Source organism: Vulpes lagopus, chromosome 3 (assembly GCF_018345385.1).
Source record: "Vulpes lagopus strain Blue_001 chromosome 3, ASM1834538v1, whole genome shotgun sequence".
Classification (NCBI taxonomy): Eukaryota; Metazoa; Chordata; class Mammalia; order Carnivora; family Canidae; genus Vulpes; species Vulpes lagopus.
Genome location: NC_054826.1, coordinates 97,172,507 through 97,188,990, shown reverse-complemented (window position 1 = coordinate 97,188,990; position 16,484 = coordinate 97,172,507). Strand labels below are relative to the sequence as shown.

The 16,484-nt window shown below is 44.2% G+C and overlaps 1 protein-coding gene across 1 annotated transcript; it reads right to left on the bottom strand.

Annotated features, from left to right (window-relative positions):
* Window positions 1-6,615: 6,615 nt before the first annotated feature.
* On the bottom strand, window positions 6,616-13,201 carry IFT22 (intraflagellar transport 22). The gene is made up of 5 exons (XM_041749502.1): window positions 13,083-13,201; window positions 8,892-8,968; window positions 8,686-8,775; window positions 8,174-8,376; window positions 6,616-7,288 (listed from the first exon to the last, which is right to left on the bottom strand). Exons 1-5 carry the CDS (start codon window positions 13,119-13,121, stop codon window positions 7,140-7,142), a joined length of 558 nt encoding a protein of 185 aa, XP_041605436.1. The 5' UTR covers window positions 13,122-13,201; the 3' UTR covers window positions 6,616-7,139.
* Window positions 13,202-16,484: the final 3,283 nt, after the last annotated feature.

The window sequence follows — 16,484 nt, the reverse complement described above, 5'->3', positions numbered from 1 at the left end:
TCCCCTTAAGTCATCTCTGCACAGGGCCACCAAAGTAATCGCTCCTGCTCTGCTTAGGGCTTTCCAGCGATTAATAGAATCAAGTCGACGCTCCTTGCTGGTAGATATTTGAACTAACTGTTTTGGGCTGCTCTCCTCATACGTAAGAACCACATTTTAAAAAATTGTTCATCCTGTTTGCCACTGATACCTTAAAACCATTGTCACCATTTTTTTTTAAAGTGCAAAGCACAACTTTTTGCTTTGACCAGTTGCATCGCCAAAAAGAGTGATAAATTCCAAGTGTATTTGGATTTGCAAAATATCCTCGAAAAGTACTTGAAGTAGGTTCCTATAATAAGAAACCAAGTCACACCTAAGAAAAGAAAAACAAAACAAAATTTCATTGCATGCTATGGGCAACACACCTAGGTATTTCCAGGCCTTGTAAAGTCACACAAAAGAGAAAAGAAGGATGGTTCTTGTATAAAGTACTTATCACACACACACACACTACAGCTAGAAAATAATGTAAAATAGAAGAGCTATTTTTATTTTACATAGCATTTTGAATGTCAAAGGTCTGAAACTATGCCCTATCCAAAGAGCTGCTTAAGTGTGGGGTAGATCTGCACTGAGGCTTTTGAGAATGGTGGCATACTTTTAAAACCAATCAGAAAGCCTAGATAGCAATGAACTGCAGGAAGATAGATGAGGTGTTGCTCACATCAAAGCACCACAAACTTTCCTTTTGAAGTGGGAATACTTGGCAGACACAACATTTCCATTGGCTTTTAACTTTGGTAGGAATAATGGCCAGTATCATAAATGTAGAGAATTATTTAAGATAAAGCAGTTTCAAAGTCACATCAAAAATCAGTAATCTTAACATTCAAAAGCAGAGAATTTCCTCCCTCCTCACTAATTTTATTTCTTTGGGTTTGGCTTTTTAAATAGGGATCCTTCATTTGTTGCTTAAGGAAAGAACACATTTGTTGAGAAAATATCAGCCAAGGCCAGGATATTCTCAACCAAGGAGGTGGGGTAGGATGAAGTCAAGATCTAAGAGTCATAGTTCAGAGTAATTTTCTTAAGCAGTACAGTTACTCTTTTAATCGGTATATATATTTTAAAAAAATTTTTTTAAAATATTTATTTATTTATTTATGATAGACATATATATATAGAGAGGCAGAGACACAGGAGGAGGGAGAAGCAGGCTCCATGCCGGGAGCCCGACGTGGGACTCGATCCTGGGACTCCAGGATCATGCTCTGGGCCGAGGGCAGGCGCTAAACTGCTGAGCCACCCAGGGATCCCCCTAATCGGTACATATTTTTTAACTCCTATATGTCTTCAGTTTCCAGCAAGTCTCTGCTCTTTGTTAAGTTAGCCTACTCCTGTGGCATAAGGTTCTTTTAGTGTTCCACAAAAAGTGTAACAATCTTCAGGAGCTTCCCTGAGCAATTCGGAGATGTGAATGTTCAAATTGTGATGTTAGGTGACTAACTCATGGTTTTCTTTACCAAGTTGGAGCTTTGATACTCTCTAATTTGATTGGTTTCAGGGAATATGATAATATGATGCTAGCTCTACCCAGCAAGTTAGTAACAGGGACAGAACTTGGCCCCCACAACCCTAACTTGCTGGGTTATCTTGAACTAGTTATTTGTCATCTCCTCTTACCTCCCCCCAAGCCTGCTCCTCTTTCATTAGTGCCTCAGTGAATGGCATCTATGGTAGGCTGAGTTATGGCCCCCGAAGATCTCAGGACCTGATCTCTGGAATGTGTAAGTGTTGTTTCATTACTTGGAAAAATCGTCTTTGCAAATGTGATTAATTTTTCTGTTGAACTCTTGGCTTATCATCAACAATCATATAAAAATAATTCCTTTTTGTTCTGGAGCAGTGTTCTTCAGACCAATTATTCTTACTGCCCCTATTACATAAAGATGATTTGCTATAGTTGGCTTTAAGGTTATTCTGTGTTCCTTACACATGTTCCCCCCAAAGAGCAGGTCAGAAGGAAATTAACCTGGACTTAAAATGTGCTCACAGGTAACGAGGCAGTTTGCTAAGAGGTGACTGTAGTTCAATCTAAATTTACCAGGAAAGTGGCATTATTAGCAAATACCATTCTCTCTGACAGACTGCCCACACAGCTCCATTTCAACCTCCTGTTGTCAAAGTGAAGAGCACCCACGCCTATTGATTCATGTCTTAAGTGTCTCTATTTTTCTCTCCCTCTCACTGGAAAAGACCTACATTTAACTTTAGATCTCCTTAATGTGTTTTCAGGTTGGCTATATTGAAAAAAATTCCAAATATAGGGGCACCTGGCTGGCTCAGTCAGTACAGCATGTGGCTCTTGATCTTGGGGTCGTGAGTTCAAGTGCCATGCTGGGCCTAGAGCTAACTTAAAAAAAAAAAAGAATCCAAATAGAAAAATCATGGATGAACAACAATTCCTAAGATTAAAGCAAACTCAGTTTTACAATAAGCTATGAACTCACCATATTTGCTTACTCTGAGCATTAACACTTTTGCCTTTTTTACAAATTAGATGTTAGGACAATATAAACATTGTTTTTACATGTATTACTTGAAGGAATATTTACAAATTAAGTTCCCCTGAGGATCTTAAGAAACCTTTTACAAGATATATGTGTGTTCTACCTTCTAAGCTGGTAATGATGTCCAGATTATCAAGGATATTTAAATGAAAATAAAATATTGGAGAGTTTAAATGCTAATCTTTAAAAATATCCTAGGTGGGGGGTGCTGGGGGGTGCCTCAGGCAGTTAAGCGTCCAACTCTTGATTTCAGCTCTGGTCATGATCTCAGGGTCATGAGATCAAGCCCTGTGGTGGGCTCCGTGCTCAGCAAGAAGTCTGCTTGTGGATTCTCTCCTTCTGCCTCTCCTCCATTCTCTCTCTGTCTCTCTCAAATAAATACATAAATCTTAAAAAAAATATCGTAGGTGGGGTGCCTGGCCAGCTCAGTTGGTGGAGCATGCAACTCTTGATCTTGAGGTTGTGAGTTCAAGCGCCATGAGATTACTTAAAAAAGAAATCTTTGAAAAAAAATCCTAGGTGAATTGTACACTAACGTTCCTAGCAAATTATTTACAATAACCAACAGATAAATGGATAAATAAGATGTAATCTATCCATGCAATGGAATATTATTCACCCCTAAAAAATAAGGACATTCTGACACCTGCTACAACATGGATGAACTTTGAGGACATTCTGCTCAGTGAAATAAGCCAGTCACAAAACTTAAAATTCTATATGATCCTACTTTTATGAAGTTTCCTAGAGACAGAAATTAGAGACAGAAAGTAGAATGGTGGGTGCCCAGGGGAGTGAGGAGGGGGAATGAGGAGTTTGTGTTTAATGGATACAGAGTTTGAGTTTTGGATGATAAAAACATTCTTGGGATCCCTGGGTGGTGCAGCGGTTTGGTGCCTGCCTTTGGCGCAGGGTGCGATCCTGGAGACCCGGGATCGAATCCCACATCGGGCTTCCGGTGCATGGAGCCTGCTTCTCCCTCTGCCTGTGTCTCTGCCTCTCTCTCTCTCTCTGTGACTATCATAAATAAATAAAAATTAAAAAAAAAAAAGATAAAAACATTCTGGAGATGGATGGTGGTGATGGGTGCCCAAATGCTGTGAATGCACGGAATGCCATAGAACTGTACACTTAAAAATGGTTAAAATGGTAAATTTTATGTTATGTATATTTTACACCAAGTTTAAAAAGAGTAACAGGATTGTTAAATTCAAGACTTGTCCTGGGAACCCTCTTGCACTGTTGGTGAGAATGTGAACTGGTGCAGCCATTCTGGAAAACTGTGTGGAGGTTCCTCAAAGAGTTAAAAATAGATCTGTCCTACGACCCAACAATTGCACTGCTGGGGATTTACCCCAAAGATTCAGATGCATGAAACGCCGGGACACCTGCACCCCAATGTTTATAGCAGCAATGTCCACAATAGCCAAACCGTGGAAGAAGCCTCGGTGTCCATCAAAAGATGAATGGATAAGGAAGATGTGGTTTATGTATACAATGGAATATTCCTCAGCCATTAGAAATGACAAATACCCACCATTTGCTTTGACGTGGATGGAACTGGAGGGTATTATGCTGAGTGAAATAAGTCAATTGGAGAAGGACAAACGTTATATGGTCTCATTCATTTGGGGAATATAAAAAATAGTGAAAGGGAATAAAGGGGAAAGGAGAAAAAATAAGTGGGAAATATCAGAAAGGGAGACAGAACATGAAAGACTCCTAACTCTGGGAAATGAACAAGACAGAACAAAGACTCCTAACTCTGGGTGGAAGGGGAGGTAGGCGGGGGGTGGGGGTGACTGGGTGGTGGGCACTGAGGTGGGCACTTGACGGGATGAGCACTGGGTATTACTCTGTATGTTGACAAACTGAACACCAATAAAAAATAAATTTATTAAAAAAAAACAAAAAACAGAAAACAAAACTTGTCCTGGGCACCTGGTGGCTCAGTGGTTGAGCATCTGCCTTCGACTCAGGTCATGATCTTGGGGTCCTGGGATCGAGTCCTGCATAGGGCTCCCCACAGGGAGCCTACTTCTCCTTCTGTCTATGTCTTTGCCTCTCTTTGTGTTCTCTCATGAATAAAATAAAATCTTAAAAAAAACCAATAAACTTGTCCTAAGTGATCAAGTAAACCTTATTGGTTTGGTTTTTTTTTAAGATTTTATTTATTCATAAGAGACACAGAGAGAGAGAGAGAGGCAGAGACACAGGCAGAGGGAGAAGCAGGCTCCATGCAGGGAGCCCAATGTGGGACTTGATCCCAGGTCTCCAGGATCACACCCTGGACTGAAGGTGGCACTACACTGCTGAGCCACCCGGGCTGCCCACCTTGTAGGTTTATAATGAGAATATTGTATCTCTTACTATTTTAACAGGGGTAATATTTGAGAATATTCACCTATTGCTATATTCTCGATTCTCCTGAAAATCCTATTTTTCTCCCAGGAAGCTGAGGGTTGAGAATGGATCAGATAGGCCAACTGTGGCAAGGAGTACAGTGATCCTGCCATATAGATCCACAAAAATCTGGCCTGTTTGGAGAACACAGCTCGCTCTCAGAGATGTGCAGGGCCAGGCCCAGCCAGGATGGGGCCAAGCCAGCCTGGGACCCCTGGTTCCATGGGGAAAACCCATGCCAGGGGCTGTACCAAGCTTGGATTTGAAGGAGGTGGCCAGTAGGGTGGCCACTGACAACTTGACAGAAGTTAAAAAGGGAACCAGAGGACCTGCCCTTGGAACAGCTGCCCCAATCATAGCACAAACTCTGTCCAGGCACCCTGACACCATCTTGGGGAAAAGGAAGGTGAGGAAGTAGACTGTAACCTTATCCCAGAGACTGAACTAACTTGGAAACTTTTAAATTTGCAAGAGATGGAAAAACAGTTGATTCTCACTACTCACAGTCCTTATATTCTGTAAAGTTGTCACGCGCACTGGATGAGAGAATGCCAAACCATGGCTTCTGGGGAAACGCAGGGTTAAGTTCCTGTGCGCCTCTGATCACATTTTCATCAACCATCAATATGCAACCTTGTTTTATGGAAGCTTATTTAAAGACACCTTGTTTAATATACTGTGTTGATTCATTGACATTGAACTCCCAGCCAACCACACTAGAATTCATGCTGAAATGAGGCTTATCGAAAGCACTAATTTTCTCCATAGGGCACATCCCAGCCTTTTTGCACTTAGGAATACTAGCCAGAGCTTCAGCACCATGTTTGGGGGTCATTGTAAACAGCGAAACCACTAACAAAAGCACAGAAATGTGAAAATATGTCATTAGACTGTGACAGGGACACTTATGTATAGTATGAGAGCTGAGACAAGAAGGCAGAGTGTGGTCTTGTTCAGCCTTGGCTGAAAACATTCATGACCAGTGATTCACATTTTTTGCCACTCTGAGTAACTGTGGAAATGCTGTGATTATTGATCTGGGGGTTGCAAATCAGTTTTAGCCAGTAGGCAAATCTGCAAACACAGAACCATGAAGGAGGATCAATTATACTTTTATTTGGCATCAGATGTGGTCTAGGTTCCCTCACTATCTAGCATCACTATGCTTAAATGTATGAGATTTAAGCCAATTATAGAAAATGGACGAATCTAGGGGTGCCTGACTGGCTCAGTTGGTTAAGTGTCTGCCTTTGGCTCAGGTCATGATCCAGGGGTCCTGGGACTGAGACCCACATCAGGCTCCCTGCTCAGGCTCCCTGCTCCTGCTAAGCCTGCTTCTTAGTCTCCTTGAGCCTGCCGCTCCCCGTTTGTGCTCTCTCCCTCTGTCAAATAAATAAACAAACAAAATCTTTAAAAAAAAAAAAAAAGGAAGAATCTATCATTTTTTCCCCATATCTAAAGTGTAGGGGGCAGCCCCAGTGGCACAGCGGTTTAGCGCCGCCTGCAGCCCAGGGCATGATCTTGGAGACCCTGGATCGAGTCCGACGTCAGGCTCTCTGCATGGTGCCTGCTTCTGTCCCTGCCTCTCTCTCTCTCTCTGCATCTCTATAAATAAATAAAATCTTAAAAAATATATATAAATAAAAATAAAGTGTAGGGCTTAAGTTTTTGACTGTACCTCACTGTTATTTAGAGGAACAGAATGGCAGCTTTGTGAGGGTGAAGATTTTTATCTGTTTTGTCCATGCTGTATATCACCAATAGCCAGAGCAGTGTAGCACAAGTCAATATTTGTTGAGTGAACCAAGGAATGAAAATCACATTCAAACCAATACACATGAATTAAACTGCTGTATCATTTGGTTCTGACAGTTACAATTCCACAATTTTTATCACTTGACATATATGAAGAGGAAAGAAAAACAGCTCAGTTTTCCAGCTTGTGGAGAGGTTTGAGGCAAAGGAATCAGAATTCAATAATAGGATTTTCTCAACTGAACTTAGGACAGAGGACAAATGGTATGAGTCAACTCCCTGGCTGACTGGTACCTTAGAGCAGATAAGGAAAATCTCTTCTACGGCCACAGGGAGAAGAAAATATCAGTAGCTGGGTAAGATTCCAGGTCTGCCCTGGGAAAACAGCTGACCTTATTTGTGAGGTGAAAAAATCAGAATGAAGGCTGCTTAGGTGATAATTGACATCTCCTCCCGGTCTCTGCTTTCAGACACTGAGTTGATTATGCTTTTTAAATACTTTATGAACTCCAACCTGATGTCTTCAGGGTCATCCTCAAGATTCGAGTGCACCAGCTTCAGCTTGTTCAAGGGGGTTGCTTAAAAAGGAAAATAATGTAATTAGGCGTGAACTTTTAACGAGGGGCCGTTTCTAGCTCCCAGTGACCTGAATCTTACTGAAGCCCATTTGCTTAACTTTCTAAAGGCCAAAAATAAAGTTGTGTCTTGCTTGACATGATTTAACAGATAAAGGTTTTATCACATGCCACTGCCGATGCACTTAGCATAGTGCTTGGCATTCAGTAGGTGCTCAATAAAGAGTGCTACCACACTGCCACCTGTTGATGGAATAACAACTCTACAAGCTATTTCCAGGTCCTCTTATGCCAGAAAGGAAGAGATTTCTGCATATCATGAGCTGTTTTCCATGAGCACCTTGAACCCTCTGTAAAGGGTGTGTGTCACGTGCTAATTGGGAATTTTTCTTGAGATAAGATCAGTCAGGAAAGAATGTCCCTAAAAGGACTGATGAGCAGCTAAAACCAGTTTTTTTCCATCTTGGTGTCTGCCTGCTTTTTTTTTTTTTTTTTTTTAAAGATTTTATTTATTTATTCATGACAGACAGAGAGAGAGAGGCAGAGACACAGGCAAAGGGAGAAGCAGGCTCCACGCAAAGAGCCTGATGTGGGAGTTGATCCTGGGACTCCGGGATCACACCCTGAGCCAAAGCAGACGCTCAACCACTGAGCCACCCAGGTGTCCTATGTGTCTGCCTGCTTTTAAAGTCTCTCTGTCCTGGCCTGGATGCTTTGCCAGACCTTCCAACCTGGTGATTCCCAATTTACATAGCAGGAAGAACAAATGTCAAGGACACTTGTGCTCAATAACTGCACATCACCGCTGGTTTCAAAGACACAGAACAATACACAAATGCCCAGGCCACTCAAGACAAGAGCAGAAGGGAGAAATGGCGGTCTCCTTACGCAAAGACGGGTTTCCTTTATCACTTCCAGAGCCTGGTTTGTGGTGTGCAATCAACAGACACTGAGTGTCCTGTAAAAACTGCTGCTGGACGAAGCAGGAATACCACATCTCGATCTCCTTCAGGTGGCTTGGGATGTCAGCATTGAAGACGATCACTACTCCGTGTGAGTCCTTCATCAGAGCCGGCCAGCAAGACTCGAACCTACAAGGCAGAAAAGGAGACCTGGTGAATGTCAGGTGGTAGGTCTGGTTTAAAAATAATGTCTTCCTAAAAAAATAAAAATAAAAAAAATAAAAAAATAAAAATAATGTCTTCGTGTTAACTGATGGATGGCTTGTCATTGTGTCATGACCCAATCATTAAAGTTCCAAGGGCAATGCATGTCACCAAATAATTGATCATGCCCCTAATACATGCTAGGAAGTGTGCTGGGCCAGAGTCCAAGGTGGTTGGTGGGCAGCTGAGTCTTGAATCACTTGATGAAGCCAACCCTCTTTAAAGGAAACGTACTTTGGATCACCGCCACAATCCCATAGCTCAAATTCGCACCCCGTGCCTTTGGTGTTGCTGGTAATGTGTGGGTTCTCAAATTCCAGGATCCTAGAAAGGAAAACAACAGTAGCATCTCCACTTTGGAAACATTATACTTTGGGAACGCCACCACCACCAAAAGTTGGGGTTGGGCCTCTCTGGGAAACCAATTTGTTGGGGCTCACCTCACTCCTTGGGTTGGGTTGTATTCGGTGATGTCAGAAGATTCTGTCAGGAAGTTGGCCAAAACGGTTTTTCCACTCTGTGGGAATGAAGATAATAAAGGGTCTTTGCTGAAGAGCAGAAAAGTAAATCATAAGCGAGCCCTCCAATCGCTGGCTTGGAACTGGGTGTGATGGAGTGTGGGCCGTGGCCACCCTGAGATCACCAAGGCAGAGGGTTCTCTGTGGCTCGGTAGACTTTGCCTTATTATATGTGGTGGGCATAGCCTGGCCTGGGACCTGGTGTGCATGGGGTTCTGATGCTGGCTCTGTCGCTGCTTGACCTTACAACCTACACTGATTTCTTTGGCTGCCTCTCAGTCAACTTACCTGAGAACAGAATTGTTAGTGTGAGTCTCTCTCCTGTTGTGTTTCTTTCCACATCAAGAAACCAGTCTGTCATAGATATAAAGCCACTGAGGCCCAGAAAGGGGAAGGGAGTTCCTCAAGGTCACACAGAAGTTCAAGGTCAGAGCTAGGTCCCACAGGGATTGGCCATGCCACACTCTCACACAGGGCTGTTTCTCCTCAATAATACAAGTCATACACAGTCCTCTTAAAAAAATAGCCCTCCTGGTCCTCCACCTAAAGTAGCCATCTGTCCATCCAGTCCAGTCTCTTCCCAAAAGTGGTAACTTGTATCTGTTTTCAGATATTTTCTGTACATTCGCATCATTCATTTAGCAAATATTGTACAAGCTTGGATATAAGGCATTTTTTTCTCTGCAAATTATTCCTCAGAAGAAAGGAAATCTCTTACACTTGAGTTCTTAAGAATCTCTGAAATTATGCCCTGCTCTCTTGAGTACTTTATTTTGAACAACTGTTTGACTAGAGTCATTTCAATTAATGCCAGTTTTGGAGGCTTGTAGAATCAGAAAGAGTGGAGTGGAGGGTAATTAATATGGCTTTAGTAATTTTTGCTGAGCATGTGGCCTCACAAATTAAATGTCACTTAAAACAACACAGCTGGGACGCCTGGGTGGCTCAGTGGTTGGGCATCTGCCTTTGGCTCAGGACATGATCCTGGGTTCCCGGGATTCGGTTCCACGTCAGGCTCCCTGCATGGAGCCTGCTTCTCCTTCTGCCTGTGTCCCTGCCTCTCTCTCTCTCTCTCTGTGTCTCTCATGAATAAATAAAATCTTTTAAAAAAAATAAAAAAATAAAAACAACACAGATGAACGGCACTTGGGTGGTTCAGTGGTTGAGCATCTGCCTTTGGCTCAGGTTGTGATCCCGGGGTCTTGGGATTGAGTCCCACTCCAGACTCCCTGTAGGGAGCCTGCTTCTTCTTCTGCTTATGGCTCTGCCTCTCTCTGTGTCTCTCATAAATAAATAAAGTCTTAAAAAACCCCAAAAACAAAACACAGTTGAGGGGCATCTGGGTGGCTCAGTCAGTTAAGCCTCTGCCTTCAGTTTGGGTCAAGATCCCAGGGTCCTGGAATTGAGCCCTGCATTGGGCTCCCTCCTAAGCTGTTAAGTGGGGAGACTGATTCTCCCTCTCCCTCTGCCCCTGCTCCTGTGCTCTCTCTCGAATTCTTATTCTCTTGAATAAAATCTTAAAAAAAAAAATACAGCTGAGTGGTTGTTTGTGGAGATCATGAATATTTATCTATAGGATTAACAAATAAAGCAAATGGCCTGATATTATAGGAATGGCTCTTTGGGCTGGAATACATTTCTAGGAACAGGGTCATACACAGCTTCAAAAAGGACTTATATCCTAAACTGCTCAGAATGGTGTGCTTTGTTGTGTGTGGGTTTTTTTTTTTTTTAAGTTTATTTATTTAAGTACTCTCTACACACAATGTGCGGCTCAAACTCATGACCCTGAGATCAAGAGTCACACACTCTTCTGACTGAGCCAGCCAGGCACCCTGTCATGTGGTTGAAAAGTGGCTTTGGTCATAAGATCCACTCGGGTGTCAAAGGTCCAGGTAAGGAGCTTGCATTGTAAAGCTGTGTCATGAAATGCAAATATGGAATAAAACAGTATTTCCAAATTAACATATATCTTATCATACCTTTAAATGTATATGTCACTCCAGGAATACATAAAACCTTGTAAAAGTATATTTATGTATTTCATGTAGGCCCTTAAAGTCTCTACATACGTGTTGGTCAAAACCAATTGATTGAGGAGAAGCGTTCTTCCAGGAAAATGAAGAAAGTATTAGGCACATAAGGTATTTTTAAGTGCCTAGCTTGCCAGGTACTGCTGAACCCAAGATGTAGTGCTAAGCATGGGGATAAAATCAAGCAGGATAATGCCACAGGGACTTTGAGCTGAGTGATCAAGTGATGAAGGCTGAAAGGGTGAAGCTTAAACCAAGATTTGGGATGACAAGGAGTCACCTGAGCCTTCCAAGCAGAGAGGATAACTAGTTGGATGGCACCAGGCCCAGGAAGGGGGCATATGTTAAAAGGAATGGAAAGGCTGGCCAATCTGCAGAGCACTGAGGTAGAGAGAGAGTGTATGTGGAAATATATCCTGGTTGTTGAAGCTAGTTGATGAGTACTAGGAGTTCCTTATTTTTTTTTCTCTCTTTGTATGTTTGAGAATTTCCATTAAAAAAATATCTATGGTTTACTTTTCATAATTCTGTGCATACTGTTATTACTTGTCTATTTCACTTACTAGTTTATGTCTCAGCGAGTTTTCTACGTCATCACTTCACACAGATGTGCCTCCTTTTGGGTAACTTCTGGAGTCTTCCCCAGTAAACCACGTCTAGTTTACTTAGACGTTCTCTTATTGATGGGCACCTAGCGTGTTTCCAACTGTTTCATATCGTAAATGGCCTCTGGGGAACATAGGTAAGTATCCAGCTACTAAAGATTTTGAGAAATGTAAGTGCTGCACTAAAAGCTATGCATGTTTTATTTTTTTCATTTTTTGAAATATCACTAAAGTCAGATGCATTTTATTTACTTTCTTGACAGAGAGAGAGAGAGACTGAGAGAGAGCATAGGTGAGAGGGAGAAGCACCCCCATGAGAAGGGTGTCTGACGTGGGGCTCGATTCTATGACCCTGAGATCATGACCTGAGCTGAAGGCAGACGCTTAAACCACTGAACTACCTTGCCCCACTATGTATGTTTTAAAGTTTAATATTTGGATTGCCGATAAAGCTGTTAGCAATTTATAGTCCCATTGACAGAATCCTGAAGTACTCATTTCCCTAGAAGCATCCTCATGTTTCATGTTATCAGTGTTCTAACCCTTTTTTATCCAATCTGATGGGCAAATAAAGCATCATCTTCTTGTTTTAATTCGTGTTCCTGTTGACTCTGAGGCTGAACATCCTCTTATACTTCTTGGCCAGTTGTGCTTGTGTGCAGGGACTTCCCCTGTGCATTCTACCTGTTAATCCTTTCTTTGTAATGTTATTTTGCAGATACTTTCCCCAGGCTTACTTTCGCTGTCATTTTTTTCAAGGCTTCTTCATTTTTGTGTTGTGCTTGGAGACGACCTTCCGTATCTCAAGCTGAATAACATTTCTCTCCATATATGCATCTGATTACAGTGCTCCTTAACACGTGGTCCCTAGACGAACAGCATCAGTAAAAGGCAGATTCTCGGACCCCTCTCAGACCTACTGAATCAAAACCCTGGGGGCAGGACTGGCATATAGTGTTTTGAACAAGCCCTCCAGGCAATTGGGATGAGTGCTGAAGATGGATAAGATTCACTATTTCCACGGTAGTTGTTTTATACATTTAGCTTTGGTCCCTGGGAATCTTATTCCTGTGTACGGTGTGACGTCCACACGTAGATCTAATACCCCCATTCCCATCCCCACTCCCATCCCCGACACTATGCGCCAACCATTCAAAGACCTTGTCATGGTCGGTCTTTTCCTGTCTGCTTTTCTTGTCCGACGGGCATGATCATTAGGGCCAACCTCAGGCGCAAAGGAGAGTCGTGGGACTTAGACTCGGGTTCCAAAACGCCACTCACGACTCTCAGGACTTACGAAAACGGGGTCAAGGTCTGGGGGCGCCGAGTGCACGCTGAGGCCAGCGGCGCACCCCGGGGTGGGCGCGGTGGGACAGGTTTCCCGCCTCCTCGGGGGCTCCCGGCGCGAGGCACGGTCCGGGGTCGCCCCGCAGCAGCCCAGGCCCCGCCCGCCGCCCCCGCCGGCCGGGCCTCACCTCGCAGGGCCCCACGAAGAGGATCTTTGCCTTCAGCATCGCGGTCGGACGACCGCAGGCCCGCGGGAACCACCGTGGCGCGGAGGAGCGGAAGCCGCCCAGTCGATTGGCTGTCTTCGTTTCCAGGGCAACGGGAGCGGCCCGCGGGGCCCGATGGGAGTGGGCGGGGCCGCGGCGCGCCGGACTAGGAGCGGAGGAGTTCGTGCACAGGCTCTCAGATACGCAGGCGCCCCTGGCCGGGCTGCTTGGGCTTCGGGCAGGGAGTGGGCGCGCAAGGCCTAGGGGGACCGCGGGAGGGAAGCCAGAAACTCGGGTCTGAGCCGAGAGTACCCCAGAGCTCACACGTGCCGCCCCTCCCTCTGTGTGTTGAGGGGCTGATTGCAGTTTCCTGACATGTGTTCTTCCCTGTAACCCGGAGAACTCAGACTGGCCATGCAGCTGGTGAGCTGGGTTTGGGAGCAGGCCTTCTGACGCCCTCATCACTCCGGCATGATACCGTCCACCTTGTGATCCGGCTTGTCATGGCCCCGCTCTAACCTAGAAAAAAGGCCAGAGGGAAAAAAAAAACGCGTCTCTGGTCTCTGAATGGGTTCACCCCTGATTGTGCTTTGGGTGATCCGGGAGCAGCCAAAAGGACAATGCCCAGGCATAGTTAGGTCAGTATCCTTGCAGATGTCTGGACGCTTCGCTGCAAAATTCAGTCAGTAGTTCAGCCTTCAATTGTGGAGTTGGCCCGGAATTTCGGGAGAGGCCATGAAATTAAGTGTTCGGACAAAATTCGCTAGGTCCCTGAAGTGCTAGTATGATAAAAAAATACCAAAATAGGGATCCCTGGGTGGTGCAGCGGTTTAGCGCCTGTCTTTGGCCCAGGGCGCAATCCTGGAGACCCGGGATCGAATCCCACATCGGGCCCCCGGTGCATGGAGCCTGCTTCTCCCTCTCCCTGTGTCTCTGCCTCTCTCTCTCTGTGACTATCATAAATAAATAAATAAATAAATAAATAAAGTCCAAAGCCGTGTCTTTAACTTTTAGTGGTATAGTTATATAGTCTTCATATTATAAAGAACTGCTGAATGAGGAAGAGTCTACCTCAATTTCAAGATGTCATGAATTGACTGATTGATTGACTGAATGCCTACTTTGTACCAGGCACTCTTCCAGGTATGGGGCATGTGTCTGTACCTCTGGAAGCTTTCCTTTCAGTGGTGCAGATGGACATGAACTAGGCAAGAAAATAAAATACCTACTATCAGGCAGAGATTATTTTTTAATTTTTTAAAAATTTTATTTATTTATGATAGTCACACAGAGAGAGAGAGGCAGAGACACAGGCAGAGGGAGAAGCAGGCTCCATGCACCGGGGGCCCGATGTGGGATTCGATCCCGGGTCTCCAGGATTGCGCCCTGGGCCAAAGACAGGCGCTAAACCGATGCGCCACCCAGGGATCCCCAGAGATTATTTTTGTTAGTGGTAAGTGCTATGAATAAAGATAAATTACTAAAGAGTTAAGGAATGTGAAGGAACCAATTTTGGAATAGTCCAAGCATGACCTTGGCACAGAGGTGACATTAAAGCACAAAAGCTGAGTGAAGAGAGGGCTCAAGCAAACTGTGTGAAAGATCTTGGGGAAGAGCATGCCAACAGAACAGCAAGGGCAAAGATGCTGAGGCAGAAATAAACTTGGCATGTACCAAGAACAGCCCAAAGAGTCCATGAGGCTGGTGCAGGAAGAATAAGGGAGCATGGTAGGGTATGCTGTTGGAGAGTTCATGTAAGACTTTGGGAATTTATTCTGGTGGTGATGGGAAGCATGTACCAGGAATTGTATCTGGCTATAGAAACTCTTTTACAGCAATTTTATCAAGTAATGAATTTATCTTTTTTCATGTAATAAGAAATCTAGGGATGGCTATCCAAAGATTGATGCAGCTGCTCAAGAAGCGATATCCCGTCTCCCTTCCTGTCCGGGCATCTTTGGCATGGCTGCTCTATCTTTGGGTATTTGCTTTTCAGGTAGGAATAAAGGGGAACAGGATCAAAGGATACATATAGGCCTCACACTCTTCCCTTTTCTCAAGAAAACAGTGACTTTCTTAGAAGCCCTAGCCTGCTATTTCTCCTTATGTCTCATTGGTTAGAACTGGATCACATGGCCTCCCTAACTGCAAAGGAGTCTGGCAAATGTAGTTTGTAGCTTTGCACATTAGTTTCCCCAAGGAGCCAGAGTGGGAGTGGGGGAAAGGAGGGTTGACCTTGGCTAGGAAAGAGCTGGTTGAAAAATCAGGAAGGTTTTGAGCAGGGGATTGGCATGATATGATTGATGATTTAAAAGTGATCAGTGGCTGGGTTGCCTGGATGACTCATCAGTTAAGCATCCAACTCTTGATTTTGGCTCATGATCTCAGGGTTGTGAGATCAAGCCCCAGGTGGAGCCTGCATAAGATTCTCTCTCTCCCGGAGTGCCTGGTGGCTCAGTGGTTGAGCATCTGCCTTTGGCTCAGATCATGAACCCTGGGGTTCTGGGATCAGTCCTCACATTGGGCTCCCTGCAGGGAGCCTGCTTCTCCCTCTGCCTATGTCTCCGCCTCTCTCTGTCTCACATGAATAAATACATAAAATCTTAAAAAAAAAAAAAAAAAAAAGGATTCTCTCCCTCCTGCTGCAGCCCCCTCCACAGCTTGCTCGCTTGTATGCACACACACTCTCTCTCTTAAAAAAAAAAAAAAAAAGGTGATCAGTGGCTGCTATGTGGAGCAAATGGGACAGAAGTGACCTACAGATGCCAACTCAGTAACAGGTAACTTGAGAGAGGGATGCTGATGGCGGCAGTGGAAGCTTGATTAGGACACATTCTGAAAGTGGAGACAGCAGGAGTAGCTGATGGATTACATGCCCCATGTGAGGGAAAAAGGAGTTAAGGATGACCCTCAGGACCTTGACTTATGGGGTTTTGTGAATGTTTTGCTATTTCCAGACTTGAGAAGGCTGGGGGAGAAGCAGGGTTAGGGATGGGAGATTAAGAATTCTGTTTTGGGGGGCAGCCCAGGTGACTCAGCGGTTTAGTGCTGCCTTCAATCCAGGGCCTGATCCTGGAGACCTGGGATTGAGTCCCGTGTCAGGCTCCCTGCATGGAGCCTGCTTCTCCCTCTGCCTGTGTCTCTGCCTCTCTCTCTCTGTTTCTCATGAATAAATAAATAAAATATTTAAAAAAAAATTCTGTTTTGGTGTGCCTGGATGGCTCAGTAAGCAGGGAGTCTGCTTGTCTCCCTCTCTCTCTGCTCCTCCTCCTGCTCACCCGCACTCTCACACACGCACACACACACACTCTCCCTCTCTCAAATAAATAAATAAATCTTAAAAAAAAAAAAGAGTTCTGTTTTGGCTATGTTAGTTTTGAGATG